Source organism: Primulina huaijiensis, unplaced genomic scaffold, assembly GCF_012295235.1.
Source record: "Primulina huaijiensis isolate GDHJ02 unplaced genomic scaffold, ASM1229523v2 scaffold3501, whole genome shotgun sequence".
NCBI lineage: Eukaryota > Viridiplantae > Streptophyta > Magnoliopsida > Lamiales > Gesneriaceae > Primulina > Primulina huaijiensis.
In genome coordinates, this window is record NW_027358157.1 from 183,891 (window position 1) to 203,124 (window position 19,234).

Genomic DNA, 19,234 nt, shown 5'->3' on the forward strand with positions numbered 1-19,234 from the left:
GATTACACTTCAAACCGTAGTATAAGTTTATTTTTATTTTTTTCATATATATATTTACACACACACAATTAATTAGTTGGAATCTTGGGATTGAATGAATTAATTCTCAAAATATATTAAATTTACATAAATTAAAACGTGATTCCACATATTTACAATCAATTACATATAAAAAAAATATGAAGTTTAAAACCTTAAGACCTAATTATAAGAGAGAAAGCACATTTTTCTTGCACAAAAAATCTCTTTATTTCGATAATAAACATTTAAATTTTTTAATGAGTGCTAATAATCATAATCGAGTACTAACAGAAAGGGGTACGTGAGTGGGGTCTAAAGTCTTTGCCAAAATCACACCTGTATGTGGATCCGTCGCTCCTCCAAGATCCCTTTTTTTTTTGGTGGGTAAGCATTTGATAACTGAAGAATTCTCTAAATTTATCGGAAGCCTTGATTCGAGCATCAACAGTTGAATTTAAAGGATCGCGAATCAGCAATGGCGCCTCCAGCTCAATCTCAACGATCCCCTTCCCCATCTCAGCCTTCCGGGTTCTCTTCTAATCCCTCATTCCTCTAATTCTCTCGATACTTATGGGTTTTAGCTGGACGGAAAGTCCTAGGCAGAGTATTTATCAACTGGCGCAACTTTTGACTCAAAACCTTTTTTTTAGTTGAATGGGTAAATGGGTGTGAATTCTTGATGCTTAGAAATATGGGAAGTTTTGTAATTGGGGTTTAAGTTTTACTAGATTGAGTTATTGTTACTTGAAATTCTACTGTATGAATATGTGCTATTGAATTGTGCAAATGGTTTAAGTCAATCTTTTGTTGTGAAACGAAAGGAAAAAAAACACCATCAATTTAACTAATGTGCGTTATGACCATGTGTTTGTGGATATCTTTTCACTGTGTGGCCTGGGGGATCGTTAGATGAAAATGGAGCTACGAATCTAGTTCATTGCTGAATTTATGTGTTATGGGATGTTTGTGTCCTGGTGGGTTTGATATGAGGGTATTATGTTAATTCATGGAGATTTGGGCACTTTGAAACAGAAAAAATTAGTGAATATTTACTTCACTTTATCTCGTTCTCGAACTTCGAAAATGGATGGAACTATGCTACTTCAAATTCTGACCCTTCTTTTGTTTTGAGCAGGAAAGGGGAAGTTTCAGATCTGAAATTGCAGTTGCGCCAGCTTGCTGGTAGCCGAGCTCCTGGCACTGATGACACAAAAAGGGACCTTTTTAAGAAGGTTATATCTTACATGACGATTGGAATTGATGTATCATCAGTTTTTAGTGAAATGGTGATGTGCTCAGCGACTTCAGATATTGTCCTAAAAAAGATGTGTTATTTGTACGTGGGGAATTACGCGAAGCACAATCCAGATCTTGCACTTTTGACTATTAACTTTCTCCAGAGGGACTGCAAGGATGAGGATCCAATGATTAGGGGTTTGGCATTGAGGAGTCTTTGTTCCCTTGGTGTGGCTAATTTGGTGGAATACTTGGTCGGGCCTTTAGGTAATGGGTTGAAAGATGGGAATAGTTATGTTAGGATGGTTGCTGCTGTTGGAGTGCTCAAACTATATCATATATCAGCATCGACTTGCGTGGATGCAGATTTTCCTGCTTTGCTCAATCATTTGATGCTTAAAGACAAAGATGCTCAGGTGAAATTATTTTGGGCATCATTTGTTATCTCTGTTTTTAGATGTAAATGCAACTTTTAACCTTCATATCAATCTCTACCTGTACTACATGGGTTTGATTTGGAGTTGAGATATGCATACATTCTTGATAAATTGGTAACAGTAAACTATTGCTTTGTTTTTTCGGATTTTTGCATAAATATGATCAAAATCTTCTTAATCTTGAATCATCCCACTTTTTTTGTCATCATACTGTTCTTTCCAGACAGGATTTGCTTTTCTTATGTCAAAATTGTTTTATTTACTGTTGTCAATCAGGTTGTCGCGAATTGTTTAACTTCTCTTCAGGAGATTTGGGGTCTGGAAGCCAGCACATCCGAGGAAGCAGCTAGGGAGAGAGAAGCATTGTTTAGCAAGCCAGTTGTATATTACTTTTTAAATAGGTATCGTATTGGGGTTCATTAGCAGATTTTTTTCTAGCTATTGAATTTCAATTAGTGCTAGCTACAAAGTCATCCACATTATTTATTATTTAGTATGTTTGTTGTGCTCTCCTTTTATTGTAAAATGATTTGTCACCGTGACAGAGTAGATGAATGCAATTCATGATTCTGCATTCCTTATGTGGTAGACCTTGGTTTTTTCTCAGCTTTATTCAGTGTTTGTTTTTTTTGATAACTTGTTCAAACAATGATGCTCGATGGTTAGTTTCATTATTCTAGAAAAATGAAAATATTTTTTACTTTTAGTTTTCTAGATCCAGTATTTCTTGGTGATATGCAGGTGTGATTATTCCGCTCACTTGTATCCTTTCCGATTCTTATCTCTTGCATGGAAACTAGACCTTGTAGTTCTGTACCAAATTATAAGGATGCACAACCTGGAGAATCCAAAATGAACACCTAAACTGTCTTTGTTCTTAAATGCTGCAGCAATATTTTAATATGTGCATATTTATCGTGTAAGTTTGTTATAAATTTTGAGATTAAGTAGATCATATTTGTTACTTTCTTACGTATGTTGAAAGTTAGGAAGTACCGAAGTCTGCATTTGATTACTGCAGGATCAAAGAATTTAGTGAATGGGCACAATGTATTGTTTTGGAATTGGTTGCTAAATATGTTCCAGCAGAGAGCGAGGAGATCTTTGACGTGATGAATCTTCTTGAAGATAGACTTCAGCATGCAAACGGTGCAGTTGTCTTGGCCACCATTAAGGTGTTTTTACACATGACCTTATCCATGACTGATGTTCATCAACAGGTATTTGCTATTTTCCATTCAAAATCACCTTGTTGTTTCATAATTGATGATAACTGATACTTTGGTTTGATTTAATGCTTCTCCTAACTTCCACTAAATTCCACTCACATAAGCTTCGATTCGCCAATTGAGTTTCCAAGTTTTATGTGTCACATTATTCTGGGATATGAAGTCTGGCAGGTTTCTGGTGCTGTTTGATTGTAAATTTTATACGGCTTGGTTCATGTTTCTGGCCCATTTCTGTATTTTTTCCATTTGCCTAGGAGTCATTTTAGACATGGAGTCATTTTAGACATCGACATGTAGCTACTTTTTTCTTACTGGTAGCTCCTGGAGTAACCGTCAAAAAATTTATGTGAAATAATTTACTCGCAATTTGATTTCTGTACACGCAAATTCCTACTGTTATGGGCTTATGGCAACAATGTGGTCCATGGCCACACATTCTTTAAAGATACCTTTCTTTTCTCTTCTGCTGGATTTGGTTCCTATGACCATTTTACCCATTTAAGTCCACAAATCCCTCAATTCCTGGGATGTGCAAGTTTGTATTCTCCTATGCTGTCCTTCCAAATTAAGAGTCCTTTATCATTTACGGTGAGTATAAGATAATATAGAATCTTTCAGCTGCATATACGTAGTGTAAAACAATTTATTGGTCCAAGACTCCGAGTCAAATTGCTATTTATATGCTTCAAAGGTCAAACCGATGCATATACTATTAAGTTTTTTTCTTTGTTAATGCTCGGTGACTTTTTTACTTATTTGGGATGTGCTTCTATGACTATCTTAGATATATCTTGCCAAGCACTGAATTACTTAAAATGTTTGTCTCTAGGTGTATGAGCGGATTAAAGCTCCTCTGCTTACCTTGGTAAGCTCAGGAAGTCCTGAGCAATCCTACGCGGTTCTAAGCCACCTTCATTTGCTGGTGATGCGTGCATCATTTATTTTCTGTTCTGACTACAAGCATTTCTACTGCCAGTATAACGAGCCATTTTATGTCAAAAAATTGAAACTTGAGATGCTGACCGCTGTGGCAAATGAGAGTAATACTTATGAGATAGGTAGGTATCATCTTCCTGTCATTGATTGGTCGTGGGTGGTGGTTTCGTAACTTATTGAAGTAACTAATGTCCAACCTTTTGGCTTCATTTTAGTGACTGAACTTTGTGAATATGTTGCAAATGTTGATATTCCGATGGCAAGAGAGTCAATTCGAGCAGTTGGGAAGATTGCATTGCAGCAGTATGATGTTAATGCCATTGTTGATCGTCTGCTTCAGTTTCTGGAAATGGAAAAAGAACATGTGACTGCTGAAACTCTTGTAAGTCTCTCTTTTCTGTCCTGGACAGTTGGATAAGTTGATCACACAATGTTACTATGGAAAGTTACATGATGTAATGGTTTAATCCTATGAGCTAACTCTAAATTTTTCTTTTTTCTTTTACTGTGTAGGTTCTTGTGAAAGATCTTTTAAGAAAATACCCACAGTGGAGTCACGACTGCATTGCAGTTGTAGGGAATATCAGTAGCAAAAATGTTCAGGAACCAAAAGCAAAGGCAGCTCTTATTTGGATGCTGGGGGAATATGCCCAGGACATGCAGGATGCTCCTTATGTTCTAGAGAGTCTTATAGAGAACTGGGATGAGGAGCATTCTGCAGAGGTGATTATATGGCTTTCCATCACGTTTGACCCTATCTACACTTCCATCAATGTCAACTTTATTCAGTTGTCGACGGTTATCTTTTTGGCTTGAAAGTTCCTACTAGTGCATGCTCCATGTTGGTTTAGTCTGGAGTTACTATAGAATTATATCTCCATAAATCCCAACTTGTGTGGTATGCTGCGAATCTCGTTTTTGGTTTAATTATTTGAAGATGAATCTAAAAGGATTAGTGATTGTGTAATTTATTGGGAGAATATCTCATTCTGCATCTCTACGTGCCTAAATTTCTCATTGGCTTGTGAAAAAATTGGAGACACTAGTTTATTATACATCTTAGAATGAAACCTATAGCTACTTTTTTGATCCAACTGTTAAAACTGTGTCTGCAGTAAGAAACCTTACTTAAATGACATTTAAATGCCATTCAAGCAATTAGTTTTGTGTTATACAGGTTCGTTTACATCTTCTCACAGCAGTAATGAAGTGTTTCTTGAGAAGACCACCAGAGACTAGACAGGCAATAGGAGCTGCTCTAGCTGCTGGTCTTGCCGATTTTCATCAGGTCAGCCATCATTCAAAGTTGACTGAATATAATCTGAAGCTCATATGTATATACTTTCGTTTAGCTTTTGGAAGAATGGTTGCTAAATTGTAACCCGTTGCAGGATGTTCATGATCGAGCATTATTCTACTATAGGCTTTTACAATACAATGTTTCAGTAGCAGAACGTGTTGTGAATCCTCCAAAACAAGCTGTCTCGGCCTTTGCAGACACGCAAAGTAGTGAAACAAAAGATCGCATCTTTGATGAATTTAACAGTCTCTCTGTTGTGTACCAGAAGGTACTTCTACTTTTCTAACTTCATCTTTCCTTAGATTCTGAACGGCCAGTTTCTTTATGCATTTGGGAATGCTGAATGATTGGCCTAATTATATTTGTAGCCCTCGTACATGTTCACTGATAAGGAATACAGAGGACCATTTGCGTTCTCAGAGGAACTTGGGAATCTGTCCATTGGCACAGAATCTGGGGATCATATAATTGTAGCTCAGGGAGTCGAGGCAAATGATAAGGACTTACTATTGAGTACTTCTGAAAAGGAAGATAATCAGGGTTACAGAAACAATGGTTCAGCGGATAGTGCCCCTTACGATAATTCTACGACTACAGGTGCTTTTGAGGCTCATTTAGACCTTGTATCACTTGACAATCTATCTACACAAACAACTTCTAGTTTGGCGATAGATGAACTGCTTGGTCTGGGGATGCCAACTGCACCTAGTTCGGCTCCTTCGCCTCCTGCTTTGAAGCTCAATGCCAAAGCCGTTCTAGATGCTAATGCTTTCCAGCAGAAATGGCGCCAATTGCCAGTGTCGATGTCCCAGGTTTGTTGATCTCATAACTTCGTAATGATTAAATATGCATCTGACGTACAACACACCAAAAGAAAAGATAAAGCATTTCTAACAATAAAGTTAAGTTTTCATCACCAACCAAAGAATTCGTCACCCCAGACTAAATCCAAGAGTATCTTATAGGCTAGTGCATTGAACAGAATCCAAGATTTTACGAGTGAATTTCTTCTACCCTTTCAGGAAATCTCTATAGATCCACGAGGAGTTGCGGCCATGACAACGCCTCTGGCCCTTTCTCGACACATGCAAGGCCACTCGTTCCACTGTGTAGCTTCAGGCGGTCAACCTCCAAATTATAAGTTCTTTTTCTTTGCACGAAAAGAAGAGGAATCATCTGCGTTTCTTGTCGAGTGTATTATTAATTCGTCAACATGTAAAGTGCAACTAAAGATCAAAGCAGATGATCAGACTACGGCTCCGCCCTTCTCAGAATTGTTCCAGTCTGCCTTGTTCAAATTCGGATTGCCTCAAGGGCACCTAAAATAGGCGTTGCTCACATATGCTCATTCAAATTTGATTATGGTGAGTGACAGACAATAAACAAAGAGAACTGTATTGTAAATTTAACTTAAACCAAAAAGTGAACAGAGCTCCTTTTGTGGTGTTTGGCTTCCTTTTAACCTTTGTAATTGTTGAAATTCTTTTATTGTTATCTTATGAATCGATACTCGAAAAAAAAAAATTTGTGGCCCTTTTCTTTTAATCGTTTTTAAGGGTTTTTTTTTTAAACTTATTGAATTGATTTGCTTCCAAAAAGTATCTCATTCTTTGTTTTGTTCTTCATTTAATTCCCAAAATAAATATAAACACTTTCACATCTCCGATATTTAATGTTAATTTAATGTTAACTAAACGTTGCATCACTTTCGAAAAACATTCTGCTATCATTTAATATTTAAATTTGAAATATGTTATTTCAATATTTTGAAGTAATTTAGCCTGAATTTTCTGATATAATTTGATATTTATATTAGTAGTTCTTTTTTTTGGATATAACATCAAATATACAATTTATTTATTTAAAATATTTACCGAAAATATTTTCTCAAATCTCAATTCCCCAAAACTCTCAAAAGACAAAAGCGTCACATTGTAATCTGTCACTGCATGCATGTTAGCTGAAGGTAACTTATAATAATGGTAATTTTCAAATAAAGTTAAAGAGCAAACCTTATATTCATAATACATGCCACTCTAAATATAATTCTTGTAAAATTATAGAGAAATATTTAAGGGTGATTTTAACATTAAGCCCAAAGTATAAATACCGACAAAATTGGGAGTTCTTTATTTCTTTCACGAATTTAAATTATTATTATGAGATCCAAATAATAATTAATTAATCAAACAATATAGATAACATCACACTGCCTTCCGGTGGACATCTTATCTCCACCATATTTTCAGAAATGATGACGTACAATATTTGTGGATAAGATTTTTTTGTAAGAATTTGTCGTTTAAATTAGAAAGTGCTTCCTGGCTTAATTCCTACGTGTTATTGCATCGTCGGAATAACTAACCGACTGGGCTATGTGTATCTGGACTCTGGAGAGAGTTCAATGTGCGTAAAGGTGCCAGCTTTCTGTTCTTCAACGGTTCAAGAACTCATTCATTTACTAGCTTTCTAAATATTATTTATTCCATCAATTTGTTTTTTCATTTTCTTGAATGTAATTGTGTGATTTTTTTGGGTGGGCACTACCAATTTTCTTGGTATTGCAACATTTCAGTTGTCGGATTCGAGATTACGAGGGAACAGAGACAAGTATGTTTAAAATTATGTTTTCCATGATTTTCTTGATTTTTAAGTTAGTATTTGGGACGCTAGTTTTCTGGTTGAAAAAGATTTGTTATGGCTTGGCCTTTATTGTCGTGGCTGGCGGTAAATATTAATTGTATTTGCGCATGAAAAAAAGATTCGTGGGAATTCTCAGAAAATTTAAAGAAGGGCGAGAACTTGGTGATCTAGAGGTCCGGGGCAAACTTAAAAATCCGTAAAAATAGAGAGGAATTGTCTACAATGTCAATTCTTAGCAGCCAAGTTTATGATAGCATTTTCAGTCTCCACACTTGAAACCTCCGACTCCCCCATTATAGAGATTTTATCAGCAAGTTTTTATTTGCATGGCTGTTGATATTCTTAATTATTTTTGTTTTGCAGTGTAAACATGCGGGTCGTGGAGATATCGATTTTACTAACTTCCTGAAGAGGAAGTTACACATATGCCCTTGTATGCTGAGTATACTGTGAATAAGCCACAAGAAGGAATTCAAATTGCTCACAATATCTTTAAAGAAAAACAATGGGCTACCTTGGGGATTTTGATAAAGAAAGTGCACATCTGATAAAGAAAGTGCACATTCTGTAATGACCATCAATAGCCGAGGTAACACTTTGATTGTCAAAGAGAAGCGTGTTCAAGAATTTTCAATCAAGGTAATCTTTTATAGCCTCAAGTTCACCTGACTGCGTAATGGCCAAAAATGTGACGATCTTTTTATCATTGCAGGAAAGGTCTCATGGTAACATACACAGCTCTTTTAGCCTCTTTTACTGTTCAGAAACGCTTTGAATACATAAATCCAATTATTTCTCAAGTGCAAAAAAGTGGGATGAAACTTGATTATGTTTTCTTTAATGCGGTTGTCAATGCATTTACCGAATCTGGGGACATGGAGGAAGCGATGAAAGCTTTCTTGAAGATGAAGGAGCATGGGATGAAACCCACAACTAGTACTTTTAATACATTGATTAAAGGATATGGGTTTACTGGAAAGCCCGGAGAATCGTCAAGAATTATGGAGCTAATGTCCAGGGAAGAGAATGTGAGACCCAATCTGAGGACATATAATGTACTTGTGAGGGCATGGTGTAACAAAATGAATGTAAGAGAGGCTTGGAATATGGTGTGTAAAATGGTAGCTTCGGGATTACAGCCAGATGCTGTTACAACGCATTGGTGACTGCTTATGCTCAAAATGGGAAAACTGAAGAGGCAGAATTGGTGATTAAAGAGATGTGGATAAACAGTGTGCAGCCGAATGAAAGAACTTGTGGCATCGTAATCTCAGGATACTAGCCATGGCTTCTTCGTCCCCTTGTTTTGGAGGAACGGTAGAAATGATTGTTCCTGCTACCTGTATCTTCAAGAAAAACATTATGCATCTTGCTGGATCCGAATTGGATACTCTGTTCTAAATTCTTGCATCGATGAAGGTGGTCTTGCTCTTTTTGGAAAACATAAATCACTCGTAGCAATAGACTAATTTATAAGGAACTGTTTTATTATTCCATGTTCTCTATTATGTTATATCCATCCTCCAATGATATTTCAATCTTTTAAATTATTCCCATTTCCTCCGTCATAGCACAAAATGATAATGGCTCGGAAGATGTAGTCGAGGTTCAATGATTACCAGTTTTTGTGACTGGCAATTTTTGACTCTATAATGTCAAGGTCTTGATACAATTTAATTGTACCAAGCTTTTCTGGAATCTGTGTTAGATATATAAGATTTGGAGGTGATGATTTCTGTTCCGTAGGTTCTGACCCTGACGGAAGAATTTGGAGTAAAACCAGATGTGATTGCATTTAGCACCATCATGAATGCCTGGAGTGCTGCAGACTATATGATCAAGTGTCGAGAAATTTTTGATGATATGGTGGAAGCGGGCATCAAACCAGACGCCCATGCATATAGCATGTTGGCTGAAGGTTATGTACGTGCCCAAGAACCAGAAAAGGCCGAGGAACTTTTCAGTTTTAACCGCCATGAAAAAATCCAGTATTTTTCCTAATGTTGTGATCTTCACCGCGATTATCAGCGGGTGGTTCAGTTCTGGCTCAATGGACTCAGCAATGATTTTGGAAAGATGATAGAATGTGAAATGTCGCCAAATCTAAAGACATTTGAGACATTAATAAGCTGTTTTGCAGAATTAAAGAATGTGAAATGTCGCCAATGGACACAGTTTTTATCCTTGTGTACAGTCTTATTATTGAATTAAGAAGCAAGGGCATACCCACCTGAAGAAGGCTTGACCGCACTTGAAGCGGACACATACAGAGATACACTGACTGTTGTAAATAAAAGAGGATGGGGAGATGTAATTCATTAATCTTTTGATTTATTCTGTCTTGAAGGATTCGGCGACAGGGTAACTCCTATGTCTTGTTCACCGCCATTTATTTGCGCTAAAAAGTACTGTATGACCACTTGAAAACGATGCCTATAAATGATCAGATTATAGTTTGATATCCTTTTTTCGAGGGAAAATTTATAGACAAAGGGAAACAGCTGGTAAAACGTACATCAATGACTAATCTTGTTTGAGAATAAAAACATTGTCATAACTACTTTCAACAACCGTATATTGTTTTCAAGAAAATTTAATTGCTGGAATGCAAGCTCGAAACAGCTCTACTCGATAGTACAACATCTTGAAAACAGATTCAGTGGTATATAAAAACAGACAAGTACTCGAGTTCAATTTATTTGTTATTTGTCGTCTGCTGTCGAAGGAACCTTGCTGAGGAGCCATATTAGAACCACACCGATAAGGGCACCAGAAATATGTGCTATGTGATTTACGTTCTGCGTGGAGTAGACACCTTGAAAATGTCCTCCTAAGCTTGCTGAAGCTTGAGCTGCTTCCATCACCTGATACACCGAATACTTTATGGCAAAAGAGTCCCAATAAAAAATTTAGTCGAGTGGAGAGGTTTAATGATACCGGGGAAGCAAAAGTTTCATTTTAGAAGAGTTATCATAAGATTTGTACTTTTTACGTCCCCGATAAATGATCCCTCCCTGCACCCACTAGCTCAGCCCTAGCATGCAATTTTCCTCATAATTCTTAATGAGGTGATGCGATCTTGCTTGATTTGTTTGAAGCAATAAGATTCATGTGGATATTTGACCAAGAATAAGTCATTTCTGATGTCAATATGAATGCCTTGTGTTTTACATCACAGATACGGTGTAAGATACCTTCTCTACGACGAACTGTCCCAAAATGAGCACTTCAAGAATCTTCCTCCAGTCCCAGGACATCTGCAGCACAAGAAAGTGGCTAAGTCAATTTTCATAGGGGTTTCACCTGTTTAAAAGTATGAGGTAAAACAACACCAAGCAATGTCAAAGTTCTCGTATTTGATATTATCATCATCATACCTTCACGAGGACACTAACTGCAAAGAGTCCAAATACAGCACCAGATGCTCCAATAGAAACAGCATTTCTTGGGAGAACTAACCATGACACAAGGTTTGCCCCTGCACCAGTCAAGATGTAGGAAAGCCACAGTGCAAAGTTTCCTTCTTCTTCTTCAACTAGTTTTCCTGGATTACAAACAAGAATGCATTTACAAGCCCGAATTTTGATAATCCCATGCAAGCAAACTTTTTGAATAAACAAACCAAGGCTCACCGAAAATATACAAGAAAAAGAGATTGCTGGATAAATGGTTCCTGCAAGCAATATACAGGCTCGGTGAGTCTCAAACTCAAAATATACAAGAAAAAGAGTTTGCTGGATAAATGCCTCCAAATACAATTTATATGAAAATTTGAGAATTAGAAAAAATACCAACTAAAATGGCAGAACGTTGCAGTAATAAACTGGTACCATGCAGGTTGGTTATGGTAAAGATACAATTCTTTAACCAACGGAACCTGGAAACAAGAAGAGATTTCATCTTAGAAAATACTAAGAAGCACAAAATTTGTTTTGAATCCAGCAATCTTATGGCTCCATTCTCGTTGAAGCGCCACTGAGAAAGAAAAAAAGGAAAAAAAATTCCAAGACCTTTTATTGTAGATCAAATGGTTTAGAAACCTGGAAAACGTGATCTGCAACATATATCCCAATATTAATCAGTAGAATCCAGAAAATGCCATTGACACGCTTCTCTGGCTTCCTTTTCTCCTCAGGTTTCCCAAGTTCGAGCTGTGATATCATGTCTAAGTGATAATATCATCAGATAGCTTCACGTTTTATGGAAATCAAGGTTCACTCTGTGGCTTACAATATGCTCATTTACTATGGAATCTACCACTCTAAGGTAATCTTGTAAACCTCTAGCTGTCTTAGGGGGAAAATAGGCTAGCAAAATCATATCAATGTTTCACTTCCATCCAGTAGCACATACAATAAAAATCCGCAAAATGACCAATAATTCAACCTTGTAGACAAAAGTTACATTAAAATTTTTCGAAAGACATTAATCTTTCCTTCTCTAAACACATTAATTCTCCGTTGACCAATGTAAACGAAATGCATAGAGTGCTATTTTATTGACATTTTCATCAAAGGGAAATTCGAGGACCTAATGTGCAAAGTCAAACTTAGAGAATGCAAGTAATATTTGGTAGTGCTTTTGAGAATTCTCGGAAAATGATTTGAGAAAATGTGTTTGAGAATTGTATGTGAAATATGACATATGTTGAGTATGTTGAATTTGTCATGGGATAATTAGAAATATAATCTTGGTGAAACATTCCTTTTAAATTTTGATATTTATTATCATAATTTTTTTTCAAAATGATCTTCAAACATATAGAAAAAACAAAAGTCAAACAAAGGTTAAAAATTTGAAAATGTTATCAATCAAAATCTTGGTCAAACAAATGCTTGCTTATGTTTCCAGCAAACATTTCCATTTTCTGAAAACACAAACAAAAATCCACACATTGCTTTAAATATTGTGTAAAAATAAATTTTCATCTTTCACATTATCATGTGCAATTATAGTTCTAAGTTTAATTTTTCACCGATGTCATTGATATTCAGTCATTATCTTATATAATGTACTTTAGATTTGAAAATAGTTACATGACATTAAAAAATTTAAATTATTCTACATGTTCTAACATAATATGTCAATAACAATTCTTAAAACATTATGACATAAAATGACATTCAGCTCTAGAAACATGATCTTACATCGATCACATTCGTCAATCATCAATTCATTTTCCAAAATATATTTTCAAGAATATTAGTCGAAAATACCGAAAACCCTAACAAGATGGCAAAACAGCTAAACAAGCAAGGAAATCCCTTCTGCTGAAATTTAACAATATCAAGCCAACAATATTAGACGCTGAAAATTTTCCGAAACCCAGATTTTGAGCAGAGGGCAGGGCAGAAAAGGAGAGGGGATGACTCAGTAAGGCCAAAACTTGAAGCGTTAGAAAAACAATATAAATAAAATTTCAGCTTTATTTCGATCGAGTGAGGTCGTCCACGTTGGTCTGCCCTAATTATTGACGAACGCAGACAAAATAAAGTAGCAATCCTAAACTCCAAACAATTCAATTTAACCTTGACCAAAAATTGAGGAATGAGCATCAAACAGAGTCGAATTCAAACCAATTACTTCTGAGACAATCATCACACCTTTCTTAAAGAAGGAAAAAATCTCGCATCACTACTCTATACAATTCTGAGAAAAAAGAAAAGCAATGACAGAAGGATTCCAGAAGCGACCTGAGTTGCCCTTCATTCTGCAGATTGGTAATCGAGACCTGGACTTGACAGATAATTTAGGACTCTCGAATATGGAAGAAGAGGGTAGCAAAGCAGCAGCCGCCGTAGGCATGAGTCTGCAGGGTGAAGCGCCATGGAAATTGAGAAGCGGAAGAGACTGCTGCTGCTTTTGCATAAACTGAAGCTGTATCATCATATTCTCAATTTGGTGAAAAAAAATTTGTTTTCAGTCTGCGTGTGTCTGTCTATATTTATATAAATATTTATCCAAAAAATTGTTATATAAATATTATTTATTCATGTATGTTTAAATTGTTTAATTACAGTATAAATAAATATCCATTTCCGAATATTTTTTGAAATCTTTTTAAACAAAGTCGCCATATATATTATCTATTTTTAGTTTTGGTCCTTTAATGTTAAAAAAAATTCATTATTTTCTAGTCATACTTAGTTGGAGCAGGTCATTCAAGCCCATGTACTTATACCCTAATGGACTTTAGCCCAAGTTGAATTTTGTAGCTTAAATTTAAGGACGAGTTATGAAAGTGGAACTTTTTTTTTTTTTTTTGAAATGATGAAAGTGGAACTTATATTACCGTATTCTTTTGAATTTTTGAACATTTCCATTCTTCTTGCAAGTTCCAACCCTACAACAAGAAGAAATTAACGTAAGGATTAAAAGATTAAACACCATTCAAAATCTTACTTATTAAGAAATACCAAAATTGACACGTGAGAATTACATTTGGAAAAAAAGAAGATAAAACGTCGTTTTTTTTAACTAAGATCCCCGCTCATATGCTATTTATGCCAGCTTGTTCACTTTTCTCTTCTACATTATTTATTTGATCTTCCAACTACAAGTTCCAAACAATGTAAAAAAACTATTGTTCACGCCTTCTCTCTTATGCTCTTCCATTTGTTATATATTTCCCATCTCTGCCTCTCACAGACGTTCTTGTCGACATATAACACTTTTTTGAGAAAATTTGTCCTTTCAAAGTTTTCTTTGCTCACTCTCCATTACCAAGATACAAAATTTTCTTCAAATGTAGATACCCTTTTGTAACTAGTCCGCAAAAGTATCAAACAGTGACGAGGTATTTATAATATGATATCTTAGGTAAAATTTGGAAGCTTGGATATTCTTGAATCTTGATGCATGGCGATGAATCAACCAAAATGGAAGGCTTTTGGACGTTTTTGTACAGTTGTGTGGAGCTTTATGTTAGCCTCGATCTTTGTTTCTGCTGACAGAAGCTTAAAGAAGGAATTTGTGTCTCATAATTCAACTGGGTTTCCCAGTCAGGATTCAAAATCAGATTTCTTTAGGTCGTTTGCGAGTTTCTTATGGCAAGCAGACAAGTCAGGTTACCAGCACGTTTGGCCGGTGAGTACCCAAGATCAAGACTCCGTTTATTGTTAAAATATTGTAGATGTATATGTTTCTTTCCTGAGCTGGGCTAAATTTAGTGTCGATGCTTTGTTTGTGTTCATGTTTACAGCGTAGATTAATTTGTTTATTAAGGATCTTTGTATTGATCATTTTGGTGGAGGCAGGTAGTTTATCACGGCTGAAATACCAGTCACTTTTATAATTTTCAATATTTTGCTGTGCTTACCATAGTGAAAATTACGATGGATCTTATGCATGTTAAGGTCATGCATGGTGTCTGTTTTACATAAGAAGCAATTGTGCAGAGAAACCCCTCTTAATATACTAGTATTTTGTGTTTAAGCTCGATTTTTGGATTTACATACAATCAGTTTGTTCTTTAATTTGCAAAACTGCCTATTATAAGTAATATTGCCGATTCATTGATATTGATCACGTCTCTTAGTAGATGTCATATATAGCATGGGAGGCAAAATCATCCTTCGTGTTTTATCATATTTTTTCATGAATATATATCGATGTAGAGTTGTAATTTATGTGTGAATTAATGAGTTGAGAGTATCCTTTGATGTAGTAGAATCTGTTTTCCTTTATTGTTTTGATAAAGCCAGTATATCTGGTGTGTGATCCACAGGATATGGCATTCAACTGGAGAATCATTGTTGGTACAATAGTTGGATTCCTTGGAGCAGCCTTTGGGAGTGTTGGTGGTGTTGGGGGTGGAGGAATATTTGTTCCTATGCTTACTCTGATTGTTGGATTTGATTCAAAATCATCAACTGCAATATCCAAATGTGAGATGGAAACATTTTCGATTGATCCAATCTTCAAATATTGTCTCGTCTTAGTTTTGTTCCAAGGATGATTTTGTCATTCTAAAGGCTATTTCTTACTCGAAAGGTATGATCATGGGCGCTGCAATCTCCACCGTGTACTACAATCTTAAGCTCAGGCATCCCACCATTGAAATGCCAATCATCGACTATGACTTGGCTGTTCTCATCCAACCGATGCTCATGATGGGAATTAGTATTGGAGTTACTTTCAATGTGATATTTGCTGATTGGATGGTCACTGTTCTTCTAATCATTCTCTTTATAGGTGATAATTAAAGTTGCTGTATTAAGATTTATGTTTGTTACCTGGCGCTTTTGTTGAATTTTCTCATGTTATATGCTCATTTCAGGCACTTCAACGAAGGCCTTTCTTAAAGGTATTGAAACGTGGAAAAAAGAAACCATATTTAAAAAGGTATCTGTAAAGAGTTGAGAAAAAAGCAGTAGTAATCGTTTTTTAGTTCTGATTTTTGGAGCCACTTTGCCTCAGTTGAAAACAGATCATGCTCTTTTACACTGAATGGCATTTTGCTTCTTCTTGTAGGAGAACGCAAAACGATTCGAAACAGATGGTTCGTGGACAGATATTTTACCTTCATTGCTGCTAGACGTCGAAGAACAACAATCCTGTTTTTTTTCTTTATCCTCTATTGTTCCTGTGTACCCTCTTAAATTATTAAATCAACCATGCTCTTTCATGTCAGGAAAAGATAAAGATGAAGCAGAATATAATCTTCTTCCAGGTGGCCCGAGCGACTATTCAGAAAAGGTGGCTAAAGACTTGTCAGAAGCTAAGGTGAGAATTGTATCCAGAGGAATTTTTAGTAACCTAAAAACTAATTTACCATTTGACATATTTAGTAATCTCAGGTCAAAATTATTGAGAATGTGCGTTGGAAGGAGTTCGGGCTACTTGTTTTCGTTTGGGTATCATATCTCGCACTACAGATCACCAAGGTTTTGATTATTTTTCTTAAATAGAAAACTAGTTTTCTTATGTTCTATAAAATTCGCCATACTTTGAACTTATTTGAAAGTGTAAAGTGACAAGCCTTGAATTGTCACAGAACTACACGTTCACTTGTTCAGCAGCATACTGGGTGGTGAACTTGATGCAGGTACATGTATATACATTTTTCTGTTTCAGAAGTCGAAGGAAGAAATATGGCACAGTCGTGTTGGTATACTTTCTCTGAATTTTTGTGGTGAAACTATAATTTTTCGGTAAAAACGATCTTTTCTTTTTTCTGTTTTGTGCAGATTCCGGTGTCATTTGGTGTATCAGGTTATCAAGCGATTTGCCTATACAAAGGATGGCGAAAAATTGAATCCAAGGGAGCCGAAGGGGCCAATCTTCAAGCGCTTCAACTGATTGCTTTTGGCTTCTTTGGCGTCGTGGCTGGTATTGTAGGGGGGCTACTCGGTCTAGGAGGCGGATTTATCATGGGTCCACTATTTTTGGAGTTAGGAATCCCTCCTCAGGCCAGTTTCAACTCTTTCTAGTGTATTTTGATCAACCTATCTGGACTCTTAAAACATCTGATCAGACTAAAGTTTCATAATTGAGACACCAAGATCTTGAATGATATATAGGCGTATGAGTATCTTTTCGGCCTTGTTTCATTGCATTTTCTTGGAGGGATCTTGATGAATACACGTCCTTTAGGTTTCGAGTGCCACTGCCACATTTACCATGATGTTCTCCTCATCAATGTCCGCAATCGAATATTATCTGTTGAAACGCTTCCCGGTTCCTTACGGTAATTGATTCTTGATTGCAGCAAAGATACGGCACGTTATATTGTTTGCCTGGGAAAATTATCAAATATCATACAAATATATTTATGTTATTATGTATGTCTGAATTCTGATTATATGGTGGCAGCTCTGTACTTTGTTGCTGTTGCGGCTGTTGCGGCTTTAGCCGGGCAACATGCTGTGAGAAGGCTGATCATTGTACTGGGAAAGGCATCCATTATCATCTTCATTCTTGCTTTCACAATCTTTGTGAGTGCGGTTTCTCTAGGTGAGTACTTATCCTAACTTCTCCCGTGTTTATCACCGTAGGTTATAGTATGCAATAATCAAAAACCTTTGACAACGGTCCCTTTTGGATCCTCTAAAATTTGAATGCATTCATCATAATCACATTAACAGCATGATTCAGTGGTGCACACTGTACTCGGTCCGTGGCGGATTCGGAAACTTAACAAGTCCACATATTTCTTCGACACCTTATCAACTCATGGACATTTTTTTGACTCTCCAATTCCATGTTGGATATAAACAGGTGGAGTTGGCATTTCAAACATGATTCGAAAGATTGAACGGCACGAATACATGGGATTTGAGAATCTCTGCAAATAGGAAGTGTAATGTTGCTCATTGATATATAATCTTAAACATTCAGGTGGAATGAACCTTTACAAGTGGCCTGTTTATTCTAGTTCATTGTACATTGGAAATTCATCAAAATTACACTATCAACATCTATACTAAATATATATTATAAAAACTCGATTCTTCTATTCCAACAATTTTTCTCTGTGTTTTTTACGCCATGAAATATTCTCTTTGCTGGGTTTAAACATTTGGCTATTTTTTTTTTTTACTATTATAAAAATTAGCATGTAGCACGCGCATGCACACCGTATTTTATATGGCATAAATTAATCAGTTAAATATTCGAATAAAAAAATTAAAATAATAGAACTTTTTTACATCAAACATAAATAAGTAAATCAGACATTCGAAATTGCTCATTTGTTTATTTCAGATTAGTACTTGTAAGGCCCGAGATTTTGATTACCGTAATCTGAGATCAATCTTAAATGATTTATTGATTAATCTCGGTAATTATAGACGGAAAGGATTAGACCGGGAAAGACAAGAAAAGACGTAAAATATGTGCGAGGATGAGCCCTCGCGCATATGCGCGACTCAGCCAGGCGCATATGCGCGAGGTAGGCAGAACATTGCGTGCATATGCACGGAGTGAAGGCGCGCATATGCGCGAGGTGTCCAGTTAGCCAAAGAAAACGTCCAGAGGAGTTGGCGCATATGCGCCGGATGGAGGCGCGCATATGCACGAGTGTGTGTGTGTGCACGAGACAGTAGGTCTCGCGCATATGCGCGAGACGTGCATTTCGAAGATGAAGCCACGTTTCCTTGTCATGCAATGTGTTACGGAAGATCCGTCTATCCGATTTTGAATCCGACTTCAGTACTGTGTTCCTATCAACGCAGGCTACAACTTGACATTGGGTATGGACAGAGTTGAATTCGAAACTTTGTCTTCGTCGGACCGAGAAGATAAAGGTATAAATTAATATTGAGTTGGGATTGCACAACTCGAGTGAGGTTTGACTCGAGTTTCCCTAAATCACATACTTTATTTTATTGCATTGATATGTGCAATTGATGAATTGATATGCTTGTTCTATTGATTTTAGACGAGTATTAGACGAGTCATCTTGTGACAGAAGTGCCTGATAGTGGTGGGAT

General features: G+C 36.3%; 4 protein-coding genes across 6 annotated transcripts; 3 read left to right on the forward strand and 1 right to left on the reverse strand.

Annotated features, from left to right (window-relative positions):
• Positions 1-308: 308 nt before the first annotated feature.
• Positions 309-6,704, forward strand: LOC140968302 (beta-adaptin-like protein A). The gene is made up of 11 exons (XM_073429220.1): positions 309-549; positions 1,157-1,673; positions 1,971-2,095; positions 2,716-2,914; positions 3,753-3,981; positions 4,075-4,241; positions 4,373-4,582; positions 5,037-5,147; positions 5,251-5,427; positions 5,528-5,971; positions 6,182-6,704. Exons 1-11 carry the CDS (start codon positions 497-499, stop codon positions 6,485-6,487), a joined length of 2,538 nt encoding a protein of 845 aa, XP_073285321.1. The 5' UTR covers positions 309-496; the 3' UTR covers positions 6,488-6,704.
• Positions 6,705-7,400: 696 nt separating this feature from the next.
• Positions 7,401-10,188, forward strand: LOC140968283 (pentatricopeptide repeat-containing protein At5g25630-like). The gene is given in 7 exon segments (XM_073429196.1): positions 7,401-8,441; positions 8,515-8,948; positions 8,951-9,083; positions 9,490-9,505; positions 9,549-9,761; positions 9,763-9,865; positions 9,868-10,188. Coding segments are annotated over 6 exon segments (1,035 nt in total). The 5' UTR covers positions 7,401-8,441; positions 8,515-8,524; the 3' UTR covers positions 10,014-10,188.
• Positions 10,189-10,307: 119 nt separating this feature from the next.
• On the reverse strand, positions 10,308-13,731 carry LOC140968286 (rhomboid-like protein 11, chloroplastic). The gene is made up of 7 exons (XM_073429197.1): positions 13,496-13,731; positions 11,843-11,967; positions 11,594-11,679; positions 11,435-11,475; positions 11,180-11,346; positions 10,997-11,059; positions 10,308-10,666 (listed from the first exon to the last, which is right to left on the reverse strand). The coding sequence occupies exons 1-7, from the start codon at positions 13,689-13,691 to the stop codon at positions 10,505-10,507; spliced, it is 840 nt and encodes a 279-aa protein (XP_073285298.1). The 5' UTR covers positions 13,692-13,731; the 3' UTR covers positions 10,308-10,504.
• Positions 13,732-14,366: 635 nt separating this feature from the next.
• LOC140968317 (sulfite exporter TauE/SafE family protein 3-like) lies at positions 14,367-18,256 on the forward strand. 3 transcript variants are annotated; one of them, XM_073429247.1, is made up of 12 exons: positions 14,369-14,888; positions 15,529-15,688; positions 15,795-15,995; positions 16,081-16,145; positions 16,275-16,302; positions 16,435-16,526; positions 16,601-16,687; positions 16,798-16,848; positions 16,991-17,212; positions 17,397-17,490; positions 17,616-17,756; positions 18,021-18,256. In XM_073429247.1, the coding sequence occupies exons 1-12, from the start codon at positions 14,661-14,663 to the stop codon at positions 18,095-18,097; spliced, it is 1,446 nt and encodes a 481-aa protein (XP_073285348.1). In that variant the 5' UTR covers positions 14,369-14,660; the 3' UTR covers positions 18,098-18,256. The 3 variants fall into 3 exon arrangements, with proteins under 3 accessions (XP_073285347.1, XP_073285348.1, XP_073285346.1); XM_073429246.1 differs by having other exon boundaries at positions 14,367-14,888; positions 16,275-16,526; positions 17,888-18,068; XM_073429245.1 differs by having other exon boundaries at positions 16,275-16,526.
• Positions 18,257-19,234: the final 978 nt, after the last annotated feature.

Bases quoted from the DNA above. Each gene is read 5' to 3' on its own strand.
- LOC140968302 (XM_073429220.1), top strand. From the start codon at position 497: ATGGCGCCTCCAGCTCAATCTCAACGATCCCCTTCCCCATCTCAGCCT. The intron at 4,242-4,372 runs GTAAGTCTCTCT...TTTACTGTGTAG, and splicing joins ATGTGACTGCTGAAACTCTT to GTTCTTGTGAAAGATCTTTT. The intron at 5,428-5,527 runs GTACTTCTACTT...TTATATTTGTAG, and splicing joins TCTCTGTTGTGTACCAGAAG to CCCTCGTACATGTTCACTGA.
- LOC140968286 (XM_073429197.1), bottom strand. From the start codon at position 13,691: ATGATGATACAGCTTCAGTTTATGCAAAAGCAGCAGCAGTCTCTTCCG. The intron at 11,680-11,842 runs GTTTCTAAACCA...TCTTGTTTCCAG, and splicing joins TTGCAGATCACGTTTTCCAG to GTTCCGTTGGTTAAAGAATT. The intron at 11,476-11,593 runs GTATTTTTTCTA...TATTGCTTGCAG, and splicing joins ACGTTCTGCCATTTTAGTTG to GAACCATTTATCCAGCAATC.
- LOC140968317 (XM_073429245.1), top strand. From the start codon at position 14,661: ATGGCGATGAATCAACCAAAATGGAAGGCTTTTGGACGTTTTTGTACA. The intron at 16,146-16,274 runs GTATCTGTAAAG...TTCTTCTTGTAG, and splicing joins AAGAAACCATATTTAAAAAG to GAGAACGCAAAACGATTCGA. The intron at 17,213-17,396 runs GCCAGTTTCAAC...CACGTCCTTTAG, and splicing joins AGTTAGGAATCCCTCCTCAG to GTTTCGAGTGCCACTGCCAC.